The sequence below is a fragment of the Denticeps clupeoides genome, chromosome 3 (genome assembly GCF_900700375.1).
Source record: "Denticeps clupeoides chromosome 3, fDenClu1.1, whole genome shotgun sequence".
Classification (NCBI taxonomy): domain Eukaryota; kingdom Metazoa; phylum Chordata; class Actinopteri; order Clupeiformes; family Denticipitidae; genus Denticeps; species Denticeps clupeoides.
The window spans coordinates 34,256,116-34,280,485 of record NC_041709.1 but is presented as its reverse complement, the minus strand read 5'-3'; the positions used below and the strand labels follow the sequence as shown (position 1 = coordinate 34,280,485).

General features: G+C 40.3%; 2 protein-coding genes and 1 long non-coding RNA gene across 3 annotated transcripts in view; all 3 read left to right on the top strand.

The window, feature by feature from the left end:
- The window catches only part of LOC114785464 (zinc finger protein 493-like), a 478,845-nt gene that overhangs the window by 18,234 nt on the left and 436,241 nt on the right, over positions 1-24,370 (top strand). The window lies entirely within an intron of this gene.
- On the top strand, positions 1,092-10,329 carry LOC114785933 (uncharacterized). The gene is made up of 3 exons (XR_003749135.1): positions 1,092-1,104; positions 8,330-8,440; positions 10,304-10,329. It is a non-coding gene; the product is annotated as an uncharacterized LOC114785933 (long non-coding RNA).
- Positions 13,769-22,661, top strand: LOC114787049 (zinc finger protein 271-like). Its single transcript, XM_028974789.1, has 6 exons — positions 13,769-13,784; positions 13,826-13,879; positions 14,774-16,057; positions 16,962-17,072; positions 20,052-20,816; positions 21,773-22,661. Exons 1-5 carry the CDS (start codon positions 13,769-13,771, stop codon positions 20,804-20,806), a joined length of 2,220 nt encoding a protein of 739 aa, XP_028830622.1. The 3' UTR covers positions 20,807-20,816; positions 21,773-22,661.

Sequence of the window (24,370 nt, the reverse complement as noted above, 5' to 3'; positions counted from 1 at the left end):
AGTTCAGTCTATTCCTAGTTTGTTTGCATGACCAAGACTTGGTCTTGAATGAGTGGCTCACGCTAGTTTGCTTCTTTCTCTGTTTCTGATGTGTGTCTTTGACTCTACATGGACGTCACTTTTTTTCCCCTTTTGTCTTGTGTGCGAAGTCCTGCCCTATTAGGTAACATTTACAGGAGGCTGCAGCAGCCAAAATTCATTAGAACGCTTTGGCCACCTATCAATATTGTTACATAATATGATATTTTACGTTTTACAATGTCCTCAATTTAATTTGTTGGATCTCTCTAGTCATGACTCTGGTCAAGTTTAAACATGTCTTTGATGGCTTTAAATTGTTTGTTTTTACAGAACATGAATCCAACTTCACTGATCAAAGGTACAAAGAGGAAAGTGAAGAGAAGCTGCACCAGTTCAACAAGTATGACGACAGTTTGAAGATCCCTGAAATACTACAGAGAAACAATTCTAAAGAGAAGTCTTGCCAGTTGGAAGAGTGTGGGAAGAGTTTTACACAAGCGTCAGACTTTAAAACACACAAGAGGACACATACTGGAGAGAAGCCCTACCAGTGTGTACAATGTGGGAAATGTTTTACACGACCATCGCACCTGAAAACACACAAGAGGACACATACTGGGGAGAAGCCCTACCAGTGTGTACAGTGTGGGAAAAGTTTTACGCAAGCATCAAACCTTAAAATTCACAAGATAACACATACTGGAGAAACGCCGTACCAGTGTGTGCAATGTGGCATGAGTTGTTTACATGCATCACACCTTAAAATTCACAAGAGGACACATACTGGAGAAAAGCCCTACCGGTGTCTACAATGTGGGAAGAGGTTTGCACGAGCATCACACCTTAAAAGACACAAGAGTACACATACTGCAAATACCTACCAGTGCACTCTTTGCTCTAAATGGTTTAGAACATTGGATCAACTCAAACATCATCAACATTTACATAGTGAAGAAAAGGCCAACCAGAGTACAGAGAAGAAATTGAAGAAATCAGATATCATCACACCTGTGAATTTGGTTGAAACAATGGAAGTAACAGTGAAGGATGAGAAGCGGGACTTGGTTGATGTGATTCATTCAGGTGAGTGAAATAAAATGTAACCTTTTTAGATAGTGAGTGAATTTTTGCTCAGTGGCACCTCAGCTTGGCGGTTGCAACCTTCTGATTAGGGCTGCTACTAACGATGTTTTAAATAATTAATTAATCTGTCAATTAATTGGGGAATCGGATTAAAAAAAAAAAAAAAAAAAAGAAAAGCATTCATTTCCAACCTTTTATTTAAAAACAGAACTAAAATATTTAGGAAGTAAGCACTCTCTTAGAGTTTTTTTTTTTTTTTTGTGTCGAAGGTTCAAGTGTGGGGTCGTCTAAAGCCCATTGAGACATGCTGTATTTCATTATGGGCTATATAAGAAATAAATGTCTTTGGACCAATCTCTCAAAGCACTTCATCAGCACTGGGGTGAGCGCTACTGGCTGATAGTCATTCAGGCAGGTTATGGATGATATTTAGTTGGGGTTTTTTTTGGTAAGCGGACTATGGTGGAGGATTTTAGACAGGGTGGGACAGAGGCCTGGGACAGTAACAGGTCCCAGTTCCTCAGCACAGTTCCTCAGCACACGTCCAGAAACACCATTGGGACCTGCCGCCTTCCTGGGGTTGACAGCCTGGAGTGAGCATCTCACCTCAAGGGTGGGGGTGAAGTTGCTGTGAGCTGCTGCTGCATTTGGAACAGCTGCCTCAGGACTGCAGTTGCCTTCCTCAAGGTACTAAAAGTTTGTTTGCATGACCAAGACTTGGTCTTGAATGAGTGGCTCACGCTAGTTTGCTTCTCATCTCTGTTTCTGATGTGAGTCTTTGACTCTACATGGACGTCACTTTTTTCACTTTGTCTTGTGTGCGGAGTCCTGCCCTATTAGGTAATATTTACAGGAGGCTGCAGCAGCCAAAATTCATTAGAACCGCATACCAATATTGGTACATAATATGATATTTTACGTTTTACAATGTACTCAATTTTATTTGTTGGATCTCTCTAGTCATGACTTGTGATTTGTCTGGTCAAGTTTAAACATGTCTTTGATTGCTTTAAATTCTTTGTTTTTACAGAACATGAATCCAACTTCACTGATCAAAGGTACAAAGAGGAAAGTGAAGAGAAGTTGCACCAGTTCAACAAGTATGACGACAGTTTAAGACAAGTGAAGATCCTTGAAACACGACAGAGAAACAATTCTAAAGAGAAGCTGCACCAGTTGGAACAGTGTGGGAGGCGTTTTACACAACCATCAGACTTTGAAACACACAAGAGGACACATACTGGGGAGAAGCCGTACCAGTGTGTACAATGTGGGAAGAATTATTCAGATAAATCATACTTTAAAAAGCACAAAACGATACACACTGGAAACAAGCCCTATCAGTGTTCGGTGTGTGGGAAGAAATTTATAGTAGCATCAAATCTTAAAGTACACCAGAGGACACATACTGGAGAGAAGCCCTACCAGTGTGTACAGTGTGGGAAGAGATTTACACGAGCATCACACCTGAGAACACACAAGAGGACACATACTGGGGAGAAGCCCTACCAGTGTGTACAGTGTGGGAAGAGTTTTACCCGAGCATCACACCTGAAAAGACACAAGTGGATACATACTGGGGAGAAGCCCTACCAGTGTGTACAATGTGAGAAGAGTTTTGTACAAGCGTCACACCTTAAAAGACACAAGAGGACACATACTGCAAATATCTACCAGTGCACTCTTTGCTCTAAATGGTTTAGAACATTAGATCAACTCAAGCATCATCAACATTTACATACTGAAGCAAAGGCCGACAAGCGTACAGAGAAGAAATTGAAGAAATCACATATCATCACACCTGTGAATGTGATTCATTCAGGTGAATGAAATAAAATTGAACCTTTTCAGATAGTGAGTGAATTTTACTCAGTGGCACCTCAGCTTGGCATTTGCGGATGCCATAAATGTAATGTGTTTTACTCAATTTACTCAGGCTTGCAATGTAAAAGAGTGGACCAGTGATGCATGGATGGATGCTGAGGCAGTGAAACGGAGGCTAGTTTTGGGCAATTTCAATAGAAAAAGTCTGACCATGGAAACATGATGCTAAAAAGTTTTAATGACTTGTAATGTGCAAAGTGCATGCTGGTACATGTGGGTCATGTCTGGTTCAGGCTTTTAAAAAGCTGTACTTGTTGGGCTCAGGTCTACTCGCCTCTCTCTGACTGCAGTTTTGTGTGTGTGTTTATGGTTCCTCTTTGTTAACTGTTGGGCGTGTTTGAGCTCCTTTGGACCACTGCTTCCTTTGGGCTGTTCTGATGTTGGTTAGCTGTGCTGAGTCTGCTGTTGTCTTGTACATGTTAGCTTACTGTAAATTAAAGCACCATTTGAAGACTTTGTCTTCTCCACGTTCTTGTTAAGTTTCTTAAACCCCTAGACTTGGGGACTTAGCAAATTTGGGCTCCTAATTATTTTGTCCTGGTTCTGTGTTTGTGGTCAGCTCTTTTGGGGGCTTTGCTGTGACAGTGCCCTTGCTGCAGAGCACCACATATGTTATTTTACACCACCTCTTTTTTTTAGTTCAAAATCGGTACCATCTGACCTTTGTTTTTCTTCAGGATTGTGATTCATTTGTGTTCACAATCACAGGTGTGGGTCAAGTGAAAGTGAAGTATAATGCTCTTCAAATGTTTCTTTTTGACTTTATTATGAGCTGATGGGCTGTAATTGTCATTTTCTCTGTATCTTTGTCATAGATGTTAAACCAGAAATATCACAAGATACCATCACATCTCTGAACTGCGGTACAATTGTCGTGAAGGAAGAGTCAGATGATGAAGAATATTCAGGTGAGTGGAGTCAAAACGATTGGAGGGACTGTGCCAAAGATTGGCACAGTTCTCTTTTGTGGGCGGGTCTTCTCCTCATTGGCCAGCAGGAATTTGTGTCAGCTCGGTTCCCCAGAACTAGTAATGGGAAGTTTGGCTCTTTACAGAGTGCCTCATATTGTCAGATATGAATGCCTTGTTTGTTGATAAATCATATTTGCCAAGTAAGGCTAAAATATGAGGCACTCTGTAAAGAGCCCTATCACCACGAGATACACATGCACAGCAATAACATCCATTTGTGATCATGTATGGAATGAGCCCACATGAGGGAATTGTGCCAAAAGTTAGATCTCTGGTCATGACTTGTGATTTGTCTGGTCAAGTTTAAACATGTCTTTGATTGCTTTAAATTGTTTGTTTTTACAGAACATGAATCCAACTTCACTGATCAAAGGTATAAAGAGGAAAGTGAAGAGAAGCTGCACCAGTTGGAAGAGTGTGGGAGGCGTTTTACACAACCATCAGACTTTAAAACACACAAGAGGACACATACTGGGGAGAAGCCCTACCAGTGTGAAGAGTGTGGGAAGAGTTTTACACGACCATCACACCTGATAACACACAAGAGGACACATACTGGGGAGAAGCCCTACCAGTGTGTACAATGTGGGAAAAGTTTTACGCAAGCATCAAACCTTAAAATTCACAAGATAACACATACTGGAGAAAAGCCGTACCAGTGTGTGCAATGTGGCATGAGTTGTTTACATGCATCACACCTTAAAATTCACAAGAGGACACATACTGGAGTGAAGCCCTACCAGTGTGCACAATGTGGGAAGAATTTTACACAATCATCAAACCTTAAAGCACACAAGAGGACACATACTGGAGAGAAGCCTTACCAGTGTACACAATGTGGGAAAAGTTTTACCCGAGCATCACACCTGAAAACACACAAGTGGACACATACTGGAAAGAAGCCCTACCAGTGTGTACAGTGTGAGAAGAGTTTTGTACAAGCGTCACACCTTAAAAGACACAAGAGGACACATGCAAATACCTACAAGTGCACTCTTTGCTCTAAATGGTTTAGAACATTAGATCAACTCAAACGTCATCAACATTTGCATACTGAAGAAAAGGCAGGCAAGCGTACAGAGAAGAAATCAGATATCATCACACCTGTGAATGTGATTCATTCAGGTGAGTGAAATAAAATGTAATTTTTGCTCAGTGGCACCACAGCTTGCCGGTTGCAAATTCGAACCGGCAACCTAATTAGGGGAATAAAATATATATATATATACACACACACAGGGATGCCTACGTTTAGCCAAAACGTTGTTTGGAGGCTGACTTGAACACAGGAATGCATAGCTTCGCTAGCTTAGCCTAGCTTAGCTAAGGTTAAGACTTATAAAAAGGGATTTTATAATGGCCAGATATATTCAAAACAATTGTCCAGCCTTACATATGAAATGTAATCCCCCGGGATCTGGTTTGGAGCGTACAGTGGTTTATACAGCCCCAAGCAGCACAAGAGTGAGGCATTTGTATGCACTTCTCTCCATAGACATATATATGCTTCACGCCACAGCAGAGCCTATCGCAATATGGCGGCGACGTTGACGTACGATGCAGCTCGTCATGTGCCGTCTACCCATATGTCTCCGAATTGAAAGTCATGTGACCAAAGGCATTCATTTCTAACCCTTTATTTAAAAAAAGAACTAAAACTCTTAGAAAGTGCACAAGCATCTTGCTCCTTGAGCTCTAATAATAATAATTTTACATTTGCAGCATTTATCAGACGCCCTTATCCAGAGTGACTAACAATCAGTTGTTACAGGGACAGTCCCCCTGGAGCAAACCCCCTGAGGGTTAAGTGTCAGGGACACAATGATAGTAAGTGGGATTTGAACCTGGGTCTTCTGGTTCATAGGCGAGTGTGTTACCCACTAGGCTACTACCACCCATTAAAAATGAGCACAAAAAACATACATATGTATGCTTTACATAGGCCAAATATATAGACTTAAAATAAAGTGCCACCTGAGCTGCCAGAACAAAAAATAATTTATTAAAAAAAAAAAAAAGAACATATTGGAAAATTTAACACACACACACTTACTCTCTCTCTCTCTCTCTCTCTCTCTCTCTCTCTCGCTGCCTTTGACACTTTGCAAAAACGAAAAATGTGAGCATGTCCACATGCTCCAGGCTCAGGCTCGCTCTTTTCTTAGAGTCTGTGTTGCCTGCTGCAGAAAACAGCTGCTCGGATGGTGTTGATGTGGCAGGGATGCAGAAGTAAGAAGTGACGTGATTGACTTTGTGAAATACTGAAATCGACGTATTTCTCCTCTTTAATAGACAAGAACAAAATAATCCCAGATTCCTGTTTAATACTGTAGCCAAACTAACCTTGAATAAGACCGACATGGATACTATCACTCAATATCATCATAGTAGCAATGATTTTATGAACTTCTTTATTGCCTCCTCCTGTAGTCCCTCTTGGCCTTCCTGACGCCTCTCTTCAGGTTGTTTGGTGAAAGGGGCAGTGGTGGCCTAGCGGTTAAGGAAGCGGCCCTGTAACCAGGAGGTTTCTGGCTCGAATCCCGAAGCGCCAAGGTGCCACTGAGTAAAACACCGTCCCCACACACTGCTCCCCGGGCACCTGAAATGGCAGCCCACTGCTCACCAAGGGTGATTGTTAAATACAGAATACCCATTTCGTAGTGTGCACTGTGTGCTGTGCTGCTGTGTATCACAATGACAATCACTTTCACTTCGCTTGCCATATTATAGATGTCTTTATCGCCAGACCTGTGTTACCTGAAGCCACTGTCTCTCTCTTTCATCCAAAGTAGACCTGGATGCGTTTCTCCACCGTGACGGTGTCCACGCAGGTCTTGATGTGGCGCAGATAGACTATTGTTCCAGGTCAGGTTGTTCAAAAATGTCCCAGTTTGACTACTAACGGGTGGTAGTAGCCTAGTGTAAGACACTCGTTCAGAAAACCCAGGTTCAAATCCCACTTGCTACCATTGTGTCCCTGAGTGTCTCCAGGGGGGGACTGTCCCTGTAACTTCTGATTGTAAGTCGCTCTGGATAAGGGTGTCTGATAAATGCTGTAAATGTCTTGCAGCTGAATGAAGCCAGGTTTCCGTGAACACCAACATGCAGCTCTCCTTGATCATGCGGTTTTTTGTTGCAACCTGTAGCCTCAATTAATCCATCTTGTTGACAATGGATCTGGCATTTGCGAGGATGAGGCTTTGAAGCGGTGGTATGTGCGGCTGTTTCCGCAGCCTAACTAGTTTGCTGTCCCTGCAGCCTCGCTTTTGCTTTCTCTCTCTGCCGCCATCTTGGGACTGACCATATACCAAGTACCATATACCAAGCATAAGAAACAGAAGGTAACCTTTCTCCTTATGATGACGGGACAAATTTCACATCTGACCGTCTGAGCTGCTGCTCTCTGAAAGGCGAAGCAGAACGGCCAAAAGCTCTCTTTACACCTATCGCCATTTCTAACCACTGCAGGTCCATAGACAGGTTAGGGGAAGTCATATAAATGTCAAATAATCTAACAATGTGACATTTTTATGACTGGGAACTCATCTAAGACTAACTTGTAACTTTCTTATAGTCTGACTTTGGTAAGAAAAATATAACCGAGTGAATAACATGATTAGTGAACCAGAACTGATTATTTCATTATGGTAACATGAAAGGTTGTTGTAAGTTGCTCTGGATAAGGCATCTGCCAAATGCCATAAATGTAATCTGTTTTACTCAATTTACTCAAGCTTACAATGTAAAAGAGCGGACAGGTGATGCATGGATGGATGCTGAAGCAGTGAAACGGAGGCTAGCTTTGGGCAATTTCAATAGCAAAGTCTGACCATGGAAAAATGACGCTAAAAAAGTTTTAATGACTTGTAATGTGCACAGTGCATGCTGGTACAGTCATGTGGGTCATGTCTGGTTCAGGCTTTTAAAAAGCTGTACTTGTTGGGCTCAGGTCTACTCGCCTCTCTCTGACTGCAGTTTTGTGTGTGTGTTTATGGTCCCTCTTTGTTAACTTTTGTGCGTGTTTGAGTTATCCCCTCTGGACCACTGCTTCCTTAACCCATAGACTTGGGGACGTGGCAAATTTGGGCCCCTGGTTATCTTGTCCTGGTTCTATGTTTGTGGTCAGCTCTTTTGGGGGCTTTGCTGTGACAGTGCTCTTGCTGCTGAGCAACACGTATGTTATTTTATCCCCCTCTTTTTTTTTGTTCAATGTTGCCTTCAAAATCGGTACCCTCCGATTTTGCTTCAGGATGGTGATTCATTTGTGTTCACAGTCACAGGTGTGGGTCAAGTGAAAGTGAAGAATAATATTTGACTTCATTATGAGCTGATGGGCTGTAATTGTCATTTTCTCTGTAACTTTGTCATAGATGTTAAACCAGAAAATTCATCAGATTCAATCGCATCTCCGATCGGTGGTAAAATACTGAAACCAACAGGAATTGCTGTGAATAAGGGGTTGGATGATGAAGAATATTCAGGTGAGTTGAGTTCTGTTTCATTTAAAGAACTGTATTGAAACACATCAGGCTTTTTACTATCAGGGAACCATGAATGAAACTAACTATAAATGTGGCAGACATAACCATTAGCAGAAATTATGCTCTGTTCCATTCAGTTCACAGATCTTTTTGTGTCCCTGAGGGGCAATTTAAAAGGCGCAGTGGAGCAGCTCACACATACAATTACAGTTAATCTTAGACGCAACATATGACACACAATTGCAATTATCTGTATATTGTACTATAAACAATGATTAAATAACTATACATAACTGAAGCAGTAAGGTGTCCTCCAGCCGGAGGCATCAGAGCCAGCATATGGTAGGGAGCAACTCAAAGGCAGAGTTCAGCAGGTGTGAGGGGTCTCTAATGAGCTTATGTTTACGGCATTTATCAGACGCCCTTATCCAGAGCGACTTTCAATCAGTAGTTACAGGGACAGTCCCCCCCTGGAGCAACTTAGGGTTAAGTGTCGTTGTGGTAGTAAGTTGGATTTGAACCTGGGTCTTCTGGTTCATAGGTGAGTGTGCGACCCACCTGTATGTCACCACCGTCTCCTTGGTTTAAAAGTAAATGTTCGGTTCCAGAAAGTCCAATATCCACAGCATTGTTCTTGCAGACAAACTGAACAACATTTTTGTCCACTTTGATGTAATGGATGTAACTACTGAGAACTCAGCCCAGTAGAGACCGCTGACCAGCTGGCAGAGGTGTTTCAGTAAGGCCCCATCCAGACATGAATGGAGGCAGCGTTTCAGGGGACCCAGAACAGTTATTTTCTGGAACTTGTCATTTTGTCCATGTGAACAGCAAAGTTTGCCTCGATTCGCAGCATTGTTATTCAATGTTGACTCTACCGCGTGGTCCTGACAATAAGCTCAACCACTAACGGGTTTTAGAGAAAAGCATTGTCGTGTATACTGGGCCTAAGAAAGGAGTGGGACTAGAATTGTTTCTAAGTTTCCTTCCCACCCAGGGAATTCCTGGTTTGCACAACTGCTCTCTGAAAGGTAATAAAAAGGTTTAAATAAATATCTAATATAATATAATATATATTCATGCACTTCAAGACTTCTTCAAAGTTTGTATTCAAGTGGCATTAGATTAATAAACTGATCAACTTTGAAATGTGGTGCATTAAAAGATCTTTTTTTTTTTTTCAGAATTACTAGTGTTTTATTGTCTTGTCTTATTGTTCTTTTAGTCACAGGGTACAATCTTGTGTGGCAGTGAAATCCACTGAACTGATTTTAAGGTTATCAACACCTTATTTATGTATTTATTTATAAGACTGTTTTGGAGAACGAATGAAAATGATATATATTGTATAGATCATCTGAACTACGCCCCCCATATGGAATCTTTCCAAGAATGGTTAGATTTGTGAAAATACTTTGGCACACCTGTAGTCAAAAGGTATCCCAATGATCTGATACTTAGAGCAATCATGGTACTATTTAATTTCATTTGTGCAAACATTGTGTCTTCCGCACAGTGGTGGCATCGCAGGTAAGGAAGTAAACTGGCAACCGAAGGTTTGCGAGTTCAAAAAGCCTGAACTGCCAAGGTGGCATTTAGGTATCATTAAGCAAGGTACCCTGCCCACACACTGCTCCCTGGGCAGCTTTCATAGCTACACACTAAGTGTGATGGGTTAAATGCAGAGGACATTTAGTTGTTTCTCCGTATGCATTGCTGCTGTGTATCACAATGACAAAAATGCTTTCATTTTCAATATCAAATTTATTATTCACCAGTAATAAGTGTCCAAAAAACTTGCTTAAAATGTCATGTAATTTCATGAATCAAGTTCAATTGTCTTTAAATTGTTTGATTTTACAGATCAGGAAAGCAAATTCACTGATCAAAGGTGTAAAGAAACTGAAGAAAAGCTGCAACAGTTCAACAAGTATGACAACAGTTTAAGACGAGTGAAGATCCTTCAAACACGACAGAGAAACTATTCAAAAGAGAAGCCTTACCAGTGTGAAGAGTGTGGGAAGAATTTTTCAGAAGAATCACACCTTATAATACACAAGAGGACACACACAGCAAACCTTTACCAGTGTACTGTTCACTGTAAATACTTAACAACATTGGGTCAACTCACGTGTCATCAACGTGAACATACTGATGAAAAGCTCTACAAGTGTATAGCAGTTGTTGAACTGAAGAAATCAGATATAGTTGCACCTGTACATTATGGTAAAATACTGGAACCAACAGGAATCAATATGAAGGAAGAGTTGGATGATTAAATCTGTTCAGGTGAGTGGAGTACAAAAGTTTGAAGGGGCTTGTAGTGATCTGGATATCAGTGTGAGACACTCAGGGTTATGTGCTTGTTAGTAAGTATGGTACTAAGTTGGGTCTTAATGTGATTTTGTCATCTTCTGGTTCAAATGTCTTACCCACTAGCCCAGAACCACGCTTCACTTACGGTATGAGCGAAAATACCGGACCAAAGCGCATGTGGCTGTTGTAATGAGCTTGTATTTTATTACATTTTGTGTTTGACAAATAATGTTATTCATGTTACAGACCAGAGCATTTGTCTTCCCACCTCAGAGCTGCTGCTGTGACACCTATATAGATAGTTCACTGTCTATAGTTCTTGACAAATGTATAATTTTACATGATTTATGCGTTATTTTTATTTGGGTTTCTATTTGAACTGAAAGCCTTGTTCATTTACTGGTTGTTTAATATAATTTGCTTTACCTAAAATAATTAATAATCGTGATCGTAATTTTGGCCAAAATCATGCACTCCTACTATACATTGTGGTAAAATACTGGGACCAACAAGAATTGATGATGATCTGGATATCAGTAGGAATTGTAGAAGTGACCATATTCTGTAGAACAGGATATTTATCTACGCTTCCCAATCATACTGCTGTATAGAACTATAGAAACAGTCAATATAAAAAGGCTACACACCCCTGTTAAAATGTCAGTTTTTAATCAATAAAAGGTGTCAAAACACCTTAAATGTATTTACAGCATTTAGTCTCATTGTATAGAGGTCTATCAGCATCACATATAATGGCTACTCTCCTCCTTGGTGCAGTTGTGGCCTAGCGGTGCACAGTCCTCTTCAGGTCACCCCACAGATTTTCTAGTGGATTTATGTCTGACTCGTTCCAAATCTTTCATTTTCTTCTAGTGAAGCCATTATTTTGTTGATTTGGATGTGGGTTCATTGTCAGGTTCAGAAGTAAAAAAGTGAAAATATTATGTGGGTTATTGCACTACTGCTACAGCACTACAGATGATCGTTATACATTTGATCTGCAATGTATCAGAGCGACATACGCTCAATGCACATGTACAATGTTTTCTGCTATAGTTGAACATAGCTATAGTTATTTTATAAAGAAAGTATGCTAAAAAATTCTCAAGGCTGCAAGACGGACACAAGAGGCTACAGAAGTGAGCCTGTTGGAACTGTGTGTTATCTAGACAGAGGAGATAAGCCTGCACTGTCCACTATCTTACTATGTCAATTGTTCATTTCCAACAAGTATTGTGTATTATATTGGCTTATCAGTTGCAATTTATTACAAATATTGTAAATCCTGTATACTGAAAATGTGTTTATATTGACACAAAATGGACAAGCAGACTAAGGTCATGGATTAGTGGTCGGTGTCCTGTTGTTCTTCAATGGAATGTGTGTGTGTGTGTGTGTGTGTGTGTGTGTGTGTGTGTGTGTGTGTGTGTGTGTGTAAGTTTAAGAAGTAACACTAGACAGGCCTCTATGTGTGTATGTGTTCACATGCTCAAATGCATTCAACAGGGGTCAAAACATAATACATTTCAAGATCTACTGGATAGAAATGATTTTGCATTTATGTAAAAATCTGTGTTCCTTCATACAAACAAAGTCAAACCATAGAAAAACAAAGTTAACGTGTGTGCGCTCAGTTAATGTATTTGCATATATGTAATTATAATTTGTATTATGGCTGTGAATGTCCAGCCATTATCTTTTTGAGTTGACGATGGTTACGAACAGTCCACCATTCATACATCTCAAGCTTTGGTTGGCCTTTGACCTCTACATTTTCCCGTAGGTGTGTGTGTATGTATATGATCTCATTGAAAGTGCACTTGGAAATTCAGACTGTAACTTTGGGAAAGGTCTTACTTCGTATAGGCCGAAAGGCCCACAAACATACAATGTGGTTCAAAAATATTACCTGGAAGCCACTGGTGTTTGGTGCTGAATCATGTGGTTTAGTAAAATTTAAATTGATCAAGTTCACATTTTTTCCATGAAGAAACACTTTGAATATGTCCATGTCTAATGTCCATAAAAGCAATGGAAAAAAATCAATGGACACACATGTATTTTTATTCGTTTTATTTAACCATTATCCAAAGATCCTTGTGTCACATACGAGTCGCTTTCTGAAATTGACGAATCTGCTGCCGTTTGACGAATCTGCTTCTGTTTACATCTGCAGGAAAACCAAGTAAAACACAAACAAGTGCACGCGCGAGTCACCCTGCTGACGTAAATTGTCCGTTTTTGGAGTTTTTATGATTTTGCGTATTGGTAAGTAATTTTATTCCACATAAAATGTCGAAACGCGTGTTATTTGGACTGTTTAAAGCGGCGGTCTGGTGAGGGAGGAGCGGGCTGATTTAAACTCGCTCTACACACAGACTCGGGTCAGACTTCAAAATGTTCTTCTGACACTTTTTATTGTTTTTTTAAAAAGCTTAAATGTAAGTAGTTTGTGTCCAGCGGGCTGGTGAACAGGTTTAACAGCAACAGATACAGTTATGCTAAAGTAGTTTCACGTTAGCAGCTAAATGCTCATTCAGACTGATGTCTGAGATCATTTACACTTTTAATGTGGAGACTTTTTCTTCACTGTTCTTTATCCAACACATTTCCAACATCACCAATCACATTTAAATAAGAAAACACTCTGCTGTGATTGTCTGTAAAAGACTGCAGCAGCTCACATGAGCTACAAGCCTTTTTATGTGAATAGAGAGAAGCTGGAGTTGGTTGTGCTCGCTGTAAAATTAGCAGCAACTGAGGAATCTCCTGGGAATCATTTATAAAGGTGACTGTGTGTCTTTATGTAATATCAGAAAACTGCTTTGTCTATTTATGTGTATTTTATAGGAATACTATGAATGTTGTGTGTCCTGCAAATAATTCTAGAATGATTATTGGTGATAAGATGATTGTTGAAATAACCTTCTGCTTCATTTCAAGGTCCCAAGATGGATCCCAGTTTGTCGCTGTTACCTGCTGATCTGAGGAGTGTAGACCAGAGCAGCACACATGTTAAACCAGAAATATCACCAGATACCATCACATCTCTGAACTGCAGTAAAATACTGGAACCAACAGGAATTGATGTGAAAGAAGAGTCAGATGATGAAGAATATTCAGGTGAGTGGAGTCAAAAAGATTGGAGGGGCTATGCCAAAGATTGGCACAGTTCTCTTGTGTAGGCGGGGCTTCTCCTCATTGGCCAGCAGGGTTTTGAGTGACAGCTCGGTTCCCCGGAACTAGTGATGGGATGTTTGGCTCTTTACAGAGTGCCTCATATTGTCAGATATGAATGCCTTGTTTGTTGATAAATCATATTTGCCAAGTAAGGCTAAAATATGAGGCACTCTGTAAAGAGCCCTATCACCACGAGATACACATGCACAGCAATAACGTCCATTTGTGATCATGTATGGAATGAGCCCACATTAGGGAATTGTGCCAAAAGTCCATCTGAATCCTCAAGCAGCGTTAAACGTAAAACGGGGCGGAGTGACTGAAAAGCCAGCAGTAAAAATGAGAAGCATAAGTGAAAATCTCACAAGCAGAAATGAAAAAGAGCAAGATGTAAATTCCAACCTCCTATTTTACATTTTAACATGGTATTTTTGTTTATATTAGGAAATGTTTTATTTAAAAATTTTGGCACAAATCTGATTCCATTTGGCTTGAATGCCACTGAAAGCCACTAAAAGCCTGTCCAGTCTATTCCTAGATTGTTTGCATGACCAAGACTTGGTCTTGAATGAGTGACTCACGGTAGTTTGCTTCTTATCATCACTTAGATGTCACTTTTTTTTCCCCCCTTTGTCTTGTGGGCGGAATCCTGCCCTATTAGTTAACATTTACAGGGAGCTGCAGCAGCCAAAATTAATTAGAACCACATAATATGATATATTATATATGATATTTTACAATGTACTCAATTTAATTTGTTGGAATTCTCTAATCATGACTTTGTCTTGTAAAGTTTAAACAGGTCTTTTGATTGCTTTAAATTGTTTGTTTTTACAGAACATGAATCCAATTTCACTGATCAAAGGTACAAAGAGGAAAGTGAAGAGAAGCTGCACCAGTTCAACAAGTATGATGATGGTTTGAAGATCCCTGAAATACTACAGAGAGACTATTCTAAAGAGAAGTCTTTGCAGTTGGAAAAGTGTGGGAGGAGTTTTACACAAGCATCAAACTTTAAAAGACACAAGAGGACACATACTGGAGAGAAGCCCTACCAGTGTGTACAATGTGGGAAGAATTTTACACAAGCATCAAACCTCAAAAGACACAAGAGGACACATACTGGAGAGAAGCCCTACCAGTGTGGACAATGTGAGAAGAGTTTTTCAGATAAATCATACTTTAAAAAGCATACTGGGGAGAAACACTATCAGTGTTCGGTGTGTGGGAAGGGTTTTGCTAATGCATTACACTTAAGAAGACATGAAAAGACACATACTGGAGAGAAGCCCTACCAGTGTGTACAGTGTGGGAAGAGTTTTACCCGAGCACCACACCTGAAAACACACAAGAGGATACATACTGGAGAGAAGCCCTACCAGTGTGTGCAATGTGGGAAGAGTTTTTCTAATGCATCACGCCTTAGAAGACATGAAAAGATACATACTGGAGAGAAGCACTATCAGTGTGAGCAATGTGGGAAGAGTTTTAATCGAGATTCAAACCTTATAATACACAAGAGGATACATACTAGAGAGAAGCCTTACCAGTGTGTACAATGTGGTAAAGGTTTTACACAAGCGTCAAACCTTAAAAAACATAAGAGGACACATACTGGAGAGAAGCCCTACCAGTGTGTACAATGTGGTAAAGGTTTTACACAAGCGTCAAACCTTAAAAAACATAAGAGGACACATACTGGAGAGAAGCCCTACCAGTGTGTACAATGTTTGGAGAGTTTTGCACAAGCATCAAGCCTTAAAAGACACAAGAGGACACATACTCGAGAGAAGCCCTACCAGTGTGTACAATGTGGGGAGAGTTTTGCACAAGCATCACACCTTAAAAGACACAAGAGGACACATACTGGAGAGAAGCCCTACCAGTGTACACAATGTGAGAGGAGTTTTGCACAAGCATCAGACCTTAAAAGACACAAGAGGACACATACTGCAAATATCTACCAGTGCACACTTTGCTCTAAATGGTTTAGAACATTGGATCAACTCAAACATCATCAACATTTACATAATGAAGAAAAGGCAGACAAGCGTACAGAGAAGAAATTTAAGAAATCAGATATCATAACACCTGTGAATTTGGATGGTGTGATTCATTCAGGTGAGTGAAATAAAATGTAACCTTTTCAGATAGTGAATTTTTGCTCAGTGGCACCTCAGCTTGGTGGTTGCAGATTTGAACTGGCAACCTTCTGATTAGGGCTGCTACTAACGATTTTTTAAATAATTGATTAATTTGTCGATTAATTGGGGAATCAGATAATTATGTAAAAAAACAAAACAAGAAAGGCATTCGTTTCCAATCCTTTATTTAAAAACAGAACTAAAATCTTTAGAAAGTGCACAAACATCTTGTTCCTTGAGCTATTATAATAATAATTTTACATTTACGGCATTTACCAGACACCCTTATCCAGAGCGACTTACAATCAATAGTTACAGGGACAGTCCTCCCCTGGAGACACCCAGGGTTAAGTGTCTTGCTCAGGGACACAATGGTAGTAAGTGGGATTTGAACCTGGGTCTTCTGGTTCATAGGCGAGTGTGTTACCCACTATGCTACTGCCACCCATTACAAATGAACTAACACAAAAAAACATACATATGTATGCTTTACATAGGCCAAATATATACACTTTTAAAATAAAGTGCCACCTGAGCTGCCAGAATAATAAATAATTTATAAAAAAATAAAGAACAAAACAAGTTGGGAAATGTAACACACAAACACACTTACTCTCTCTCTCTCGCTGCCTTTGTTCAGACACTTTGCAAAAATGAGAAATGTGAGCATGTCCACGTGCTCCTGGCTAAGGCTCGCTCTTTTCTTAGAGGCTGTGTTGCCTCTGCTGGTGTTGATGTGGCAGGGATGCAGAAATAAGAAGTGAAGTGATTGTCTTTGTGAAATAGTGAAAGTGAAGAATAATACACTTAAAATGTTTCTTTTTGACTTCATTATGAGCTGATGGGCTGTAATTGTCATTTTCTCTGTATCTTTGTCATAGATGTTAAACCAGAAAAATCATCAGATTCAATCGCATCTCTGATCGGTGGTAAAATACTGGAACCAACAGGAATTCCTATGAAGAAGGGGTTGGATGATGAAGAATATTCAGGTGAGTGGAGTTCTGTTTCATATAAAGAACTGTATTGAAACACATCAGGCTTTTTACTATCAGGGAACCATGAATGACACTAACTACAAATGTGGCAGACATGACCATTAGCAGAAATTATGCTCTATTCAGTTCAATTCACAGAACTTTATTTGTCCCTGAGGGGCAATTTCAAAGGCACAGTGGAGCAGCTACTGAGAACTCTGACCAGCTGGCAGAGGTGTTTCAGTAGGGCCCCATCCAGACAAAAATGGAGGCAGAACAGTTATTTTCTGGAACTGGTCATTTTGTCCATGTGAACAGCGAAGTTTGCCTCGATTCGCAGCATTGTGATTCAATGTTGACTCTGCCGCGTGGTCCTGACAATAAGCTCAACCACTAACAGGTCTTAGAGAAAAGTATTGGCTTGTATACTGGACCTAAGAAAGGAGTGGGACTAGAATTGTTTCCTTCCCACCCAGGGAATTCCTGGTTTGCACAACTGCTCTCTGAAAGGTCATAAAAAGGTTTAAATAAATATATAATATAATATAATATACAGTGGAGGAAATAATTATGTGACCCCTCGCTGATTTTGTAAGTTTGTCCAATGACGAAGAAATGAAAAGTCTCAGAACAGTATCATTTTAATGGTAGGTTTATTTTAACAGTGACAGATAGCACATCAAAAGGAAAATTGAAAAAATAACTTTAAATAAAAGATAGAACTGATTTGCATTTCATTGAGTGAAATAAGTATTTGAAACCCTACCAACCATTAAGAGTTCTGGCTCCCACAGAGTGGTTAGACACGCCTACTCAATTAGTCACCCTCATTAATGACACCTGTCTTAACTAGTCACCTGTATAAAAGACACCCGTCCACAGAATCAATCAATCCGGCAAACTCCAAACTCTCCAACATGGGAAAGACCAAAGAGCTGTCCAAGGATGTCAGAGACAAAATTGTAGACCTGCACAAGGCTGGAATGGGATACAAAACCATTAGCAAGAAGCTGGGATAGAAGGTGACAACTGTTGGTGCAATTGTTCGAAAATGGAAGGAGCACAAAATGACCATCAACCGACCTCGGTCTGGGGCTCCATGCAAGATCTCACCTTGTGGGGTCTCAATGATTCTGAGAAAGGTGAGAAATCATCCTAGAACTACACAGGAGGAGTTAGTTAATGACCTCAAAGTAGCTGGGTCCACAGTCACCAAGAAAACCATTGCAAACACATTACACCGCAATGGATTAAAATCCTGCAGTGCTCGCAAGGTCCCCTGCTCAAGAAGGCACATGTGCAGGCTCGTCTGAGGTTTGCCAATGAACACCTGAATGATTCAGAGAGTGACTGGGAGAAGGTGCTGTGGTCAGATGAGACCAAAATTGAGCTCTTTGGCATTAACTCAACTCGCCGTGTTTGGAAGAAGAAAACACGGCGAAGAAAAATGCTGCCTATGACCCCCAAAACCACTGTCCCCACTGTCAAGCATGGAGGTGGAAACATTTTGCTTTGGGTGTGTTTTTCTGCTAAGGGCACAGGACAACTTCACCGCATCAACGGGAAAATGGACTGAGCCATGTATCGTAAAATCCTAAGCGACAACCTCCTTCCCTGAAATTGAAAATGGGTCGTGGATGGGTGTTCCAGCACGACAATGACCCAAAACATACAGCAAAGGCAACAAAGGAGTGGCTCAAGAAGAAGCACATTAAGGTCATGGAGTGGATAGAAAACCTATGGAGGGAGCTGAAGCTCAAAGTTGCACAGAGACAGCCTCGAAACCTTAGTGATGTAGAGATGATCTGCTAAAGAGGAGTGGACCAAAATTCCTCCTAAAGTGTGGGCAAACTTGGTCATCAACTACAAGAAACATTTGACCTCTGTGCTTGCAAACAAGGGTTTTGCCACTAAGTATTTTTTGTCTTTTTTTGTTAGAGGGTTCAAATACTTATTTCACTCAATGAAATGCAAATCAGTTTCTATCTTTTATTTAGTTATTTTTTCAATTTTCCTTTTGATGTGCTATCTGTCACTGTTAAAATAAACCTACCATTAAAATTAGACTTTTCATTTCTTTGTCATTGGACAAACTTACAAAATCAGCGAGGGGTCAAATAATTATTTCCTCCACTGTATATTCATGCACTTCCAGACTTCTTCAGAGTTTGTATTCAAGTGTGTGACATCCCGTGGCAGACTATGGGTGTTTAGATTAATAAACTGATCAACTTTGAGATATGGTGTATTCAAAGATCTTATTTTTGTTGTTGTATTTTTCATAATTAGTAGTGTTTATTTATTACAGTGTGTTTATGGGTTTTATTGTCTTGTCTTATCGTTCTTTTAGTCACAAGGTACAGTCTTGTGTGCCAGTGAAATCCACTGAACTGATTTTATGATTATCATCTCTTATTAATTTATTTACATATTTACTTATAAGACTGTTTTGAAGAACAAACAAACCTGATATAAGCAAGTACACCCAACATGATATATATTGTATAGTTCATCCAAACAATCCCCCCATATGGAATCTTTCCAAGAATTATTAGATTTGTGAAAATAATTTGGCACACCTGTAATCAAAAGGTATCACAAATGATCTGATACTTAGAGCAATCATGTTACTATTTAATTTCATTTGTGCAAATATTGTGTCTTCCCCACAGTGGTGGCATGACAGGTAAGGAAGTAAACTCGCAACCAAAGATTTGCAAGTTCAAAGCCTGAACTGCCAAGGTGGCATTGAGGTATCATTAAGCAAGGTACCCTGCCCACACACTGCTCCCAGGGCAGCTTTCATGGCTACGCACTAAGTGTGATGGGTTAAATGCAGAGGACACATTTAGTTGTTTCTCCGTATGCAGTGCTGCTGTGTACCACGATGACAATTTATTATTCACCAATTGTGTGTAAAAAAAAAATGCTTAAAATGTCATGTAATTTCATGAATCAAGTTCAAGCATGTCTTTAAATTGTTTTGTTTTACAGATCAGGAAAGCAAATTCACTGATCAAAGGTGTAAAGAGGAAACTGAAGAAAAGCTGCACCAGTTCAACAAGTATGACGACAGTTTAAGACGAGTGAAGATCCTTCAAACACATCAGAGAAACTATTCAAAAGAGAAGCCTTACCAGTGTGAAGAGTGTGGGAAGAGTTTTACACGAGCAGAATCCCTTAAAAGACACATGAGGACACATAATGGAGAGAAGCCCTACCAGTGTGTACAGTGTGGGAAGAGTTTTACACGAGCAGAATCCATTAAAAGACATCAAAGGACACATTCTGGAGAAAAACCCTTCCATTGTGAGCAATGTGACACCAGTTTTGCAGAAGCAGGATCCCTTAAAATACACATAAGGACACATACTGGAGAAAAGCCCTACCAGTGTGTACAATGTGGGAAGAATTTTGCAGAAGCAGGATCCCTTAAAATACACATGAGGACACATACAGGAGAAAAGCCCTACCCGTGTGTACAGTGTGGAAGGAGTTTTACACAAGCATCAAACCTTACAAAACACAAGAGGACACATACAGCAAACCTTTACCAGTGTACTCTTCACTGTAAATACTTAACATCATTGGGTCAACTCAAGTGTAATCAACATGAACATACTGATTTTAAGCTCTACAAGTGTATAGCAGTCGTTGAACTTAAGAAATCAGATATAGTCACACCTGTACATTATGGTAAAATACTGGAACCAACAGGAATCAATGTGAAGGAAGAGTTGGATGATTAAATCTGTTCAGGTGAGTGGCGTACTAAAGTTTGAAGGGGCTTGTAGTAATCCGGATATCAGTGTAGGTGGACTGTATCAAGCATCTTAAACTCCACGTGTCCCTAATGTTAATGATTAATACTTAGGCCCGCGTTGGACCTCCCTCCCTCCTGTCACTCCCAAATTTAGTATTTAACCAGATTTATCCACTTTTCTATAAACCAGCGTGGCAGGAGAGACTTACCTCTGGTAGAGTAAAAAAAGGTCTTACAGGAGCACGCATGTGCACACACCGGGAGCTACACGGCAGGAGACATAAAACCATAAATAATATTTTACATTTTACAAAAAGAAACCAAAGACACCAGGAATGGTATGTTTTGGTAATATTCAAACACATAACCTGCTACATACACCATCCTACACCATACATACTGTCTGACATGGAATGACACTCCTATACCACCTGTACAGATACAAAAATATACCATTTCCCCATTCAGTTAGAAAACTATCTGCTAAGTAGATTTTAAAAATAAGGACAGTTGATCAGACCTCCCACCCTTCAAGAACATAAAGGTGCAGTCTACACCCCCACAACATCTGGTATCTTACAATACAGTCCGATAAAGTGCAAGTCACATTACACAAAATAACAGTAAAAATATTTTTAAAAATTATGTTCTATTTAATGGCACAAGACTCCACCCAACAGGTTTCTGAACTTTTATAACCATCCTCTCTGTACTCATAACTACTCTGCCCAAGACTGTAACTTGATCTGACCTAGGTTACGCCATGTGGTGATGGCCAGAGGTCTGTATTGTGTCAGGGTCAGTGTTTTTAACAATTTTGTTTTTTTTGGAGTCATCAAGAACTGAGTCCTTCAGTTGACTCTAGTATTGAACAAACTATCTCGAGAGGATCTTAGACACTCTGTCTCCTCATAATCAGCCAAGGGGTTGACCGATGTACAATCTTTTTCAGACTGAGTGTTAGAAGAACTTGAAGCTTGTACAACATCACGACCACCTAAGGCTTGTGGAACAGGCACTTCTGCTGCAAGGTCTCTGTCATCTTCAGAGTTTGTGTCTTAAAGCACCCAAAAAGATATCCGTGCTTGAGAAGATTCCTTTTCCAAATGCCTAAGCTCATTTAGTTCTTCACCATCTCTGGACTCGAAATGGACAGAGGTTCGAGTTCTGAACTGCCAAGGTACCACTGAGGTGTCACTGAGCAATGTACCATTCCCACACAATATTCACCAGGCGCCTTTCATGGCTGCCAACTGCTCACCAAGTGTGATTGTTAAAAGCAGCTACATAATAGAAAAACATGCCACACTCCTGTTTGTGATGGGCTAGCCTGGGATTGATGGAAGTTATTTCAACCTTTGGGCCGTAGAGTGGTTTGGGGTGCTCTGTGTTTCCCTTTTAGGCTGTTTGCTGGGTGGAGCTTGGAATTGATGGTTCCGCCTACCCATTCCCTCATCATCGGTCAGCCAATCAACTCATCACACAGGATCTCTTAAGGACTACTTCAGCCACCAGATGGGGCCCATTGTTGTGGGGCCGGAGGAGGATAGAGGGGAGAGTTTCGGAGTGTTAGCAGAAAGCCTTTTTGTTAGAGTGGTCAGTGTTGTGGTTTTGTTTTGTTGTGTAATCTGTATAGTCTCTCATTTTATGGTGTGTTGTTCCTCCTTTGGTTTGTTGTTGTGTATTCCCCCCTCATACATCTGTCTCCTTCATTGTCACATTTCCCAACCACTAGATGGAAACGTGACATGTTGGTAGTAGCCTAGTGGGTGACACACTCGCCTCTGAACCAGAAGACCCAGGTTCAAATCCTACTTACTACCATTGTCCTTGAGCAAGACACTTAAACCTAAGTTGCTCCAGGGGGACTGTCCCTGTAACTACTGATTGTACGTCGCTCTGGATTAGAGTGTCTGATAAATGCTGTAATTAAATAAGAAATTATCACCTGGTCTTAATGATGTCAGCCCACCCTGACTAATTAAAGATACTTTTATGGATCTAGGTCCCTGCATTCAGACATTAATTAACAGTAGTTTTACCTCCGGTGTTTTCCCATCTTACTGCAAACAGGCTTTAGTTACATTTACATAGAGCATTTATCAGACGCCCTTATCCAGAGCGACTTACAATCAGTAGTTACAGGGACAGTCCCCCCCTGGAGCAACTTAGGGTTAAGTGTCTTGCTCAGGGACACAATGGTAGTAAGTGGGATTTGAACCTTGTGGTTCATAGGCGACTGTGTTACCCACTAGGCTACTACCAACCTCAACAAATGATCAAGTAACCTCATCTAGACACCTCAAATACCAATTTCTAAACCCTTATTTATCTAGAAGCTCATGGAAAAAACAGTCCTGTCTCTGCTTCAGTTCATTTGGATAAGCATAAGATCCTTTTATAGTCAGGTTTTAAAGGTGTCCATAGCCTGGAGACTTTCTTTGTTGGAGGTATATAATTATCTTTTATTAGCTGCTGATTCTTGTAAGTTCAAAGCCTGAACTGCCAATGTGGCATCTGGTCATACTGCTGGACTTAACAGCAGCATTTGATACAGTCAACCATAACATCATTTCCAGACTGGAGCATTGTGTGGGTATTAAAGGGACTGCACTAGATTGGTTTAGAGCCTACCTCTATGGCAGAAGATGTTCTTTCAGCATTGGTGACTGTACATCCTCCTAGACACCTGTTCACTATGGGGTGCCACAGGGCTCTGTACTTGGCCCTTTGCTGTTTTCCTTATACGCACTCCAACTAGAAACCATTTTAAGAAAATATGACATTTCATTCCATTCTTATGCAGAACATATGCAAATCTACCTGCCCCTAAAACAGACACATACCAGCCTTTTTAAATCATTACTTGACTGCCTGGATTACTTCAAAGAATTGATGGCTTTGAACTTATTTAAATTTTAATCAAAGCAAAACAGAGATTTTAAATTTTAAGCTCTAAATTTCCCTAAACTTGACCTTGGTTCCCTAGTCCTCAGTACGGAACCTGGGTGTAATCAAGGATGGTGATTTTTAAATGGACAAGCAGATAAGTTCTGTAGTCAAGTCAAGTTTTTATCATCTGAGACTTAAATTTTAAATTTTAATGGTTTTGAGAAGGCCGTCCATGTTTTTATTACATCGTGGCTTCACTACTGGAACACTCTCTATCTTGATCTCCCACAGTCTCTGTTTTCACTGCTTCAGCTGGTCCAGAATTCTCACTGGTACTAAAAAGAGAGAGCACATAACCCCAGTTCTTGCATCACTGCACTGGTACATTTTAGAATTCAGTTAAAAATTTTATTGATTTTTTAAGGTTTATTTTTAGCCAACTCCTAGATCCTTAAGATAGAGGAGCAATGCCCTCCTCCACATCCACCGATCTTCCCTAAGCAGAAAGGTGACAGAGTTTGCAGTTGCTGCGCCCCGCCTTTTGAACCAGCTACCACTTGACATTAAATTTGTCCCTACAGCCTCTGCTTTTAAATCCAGGCTTAAAACTCGTCTGTACTCTTTAGCTCAGCAAAGCGCAGTGTCTGAAGCTGTTGTG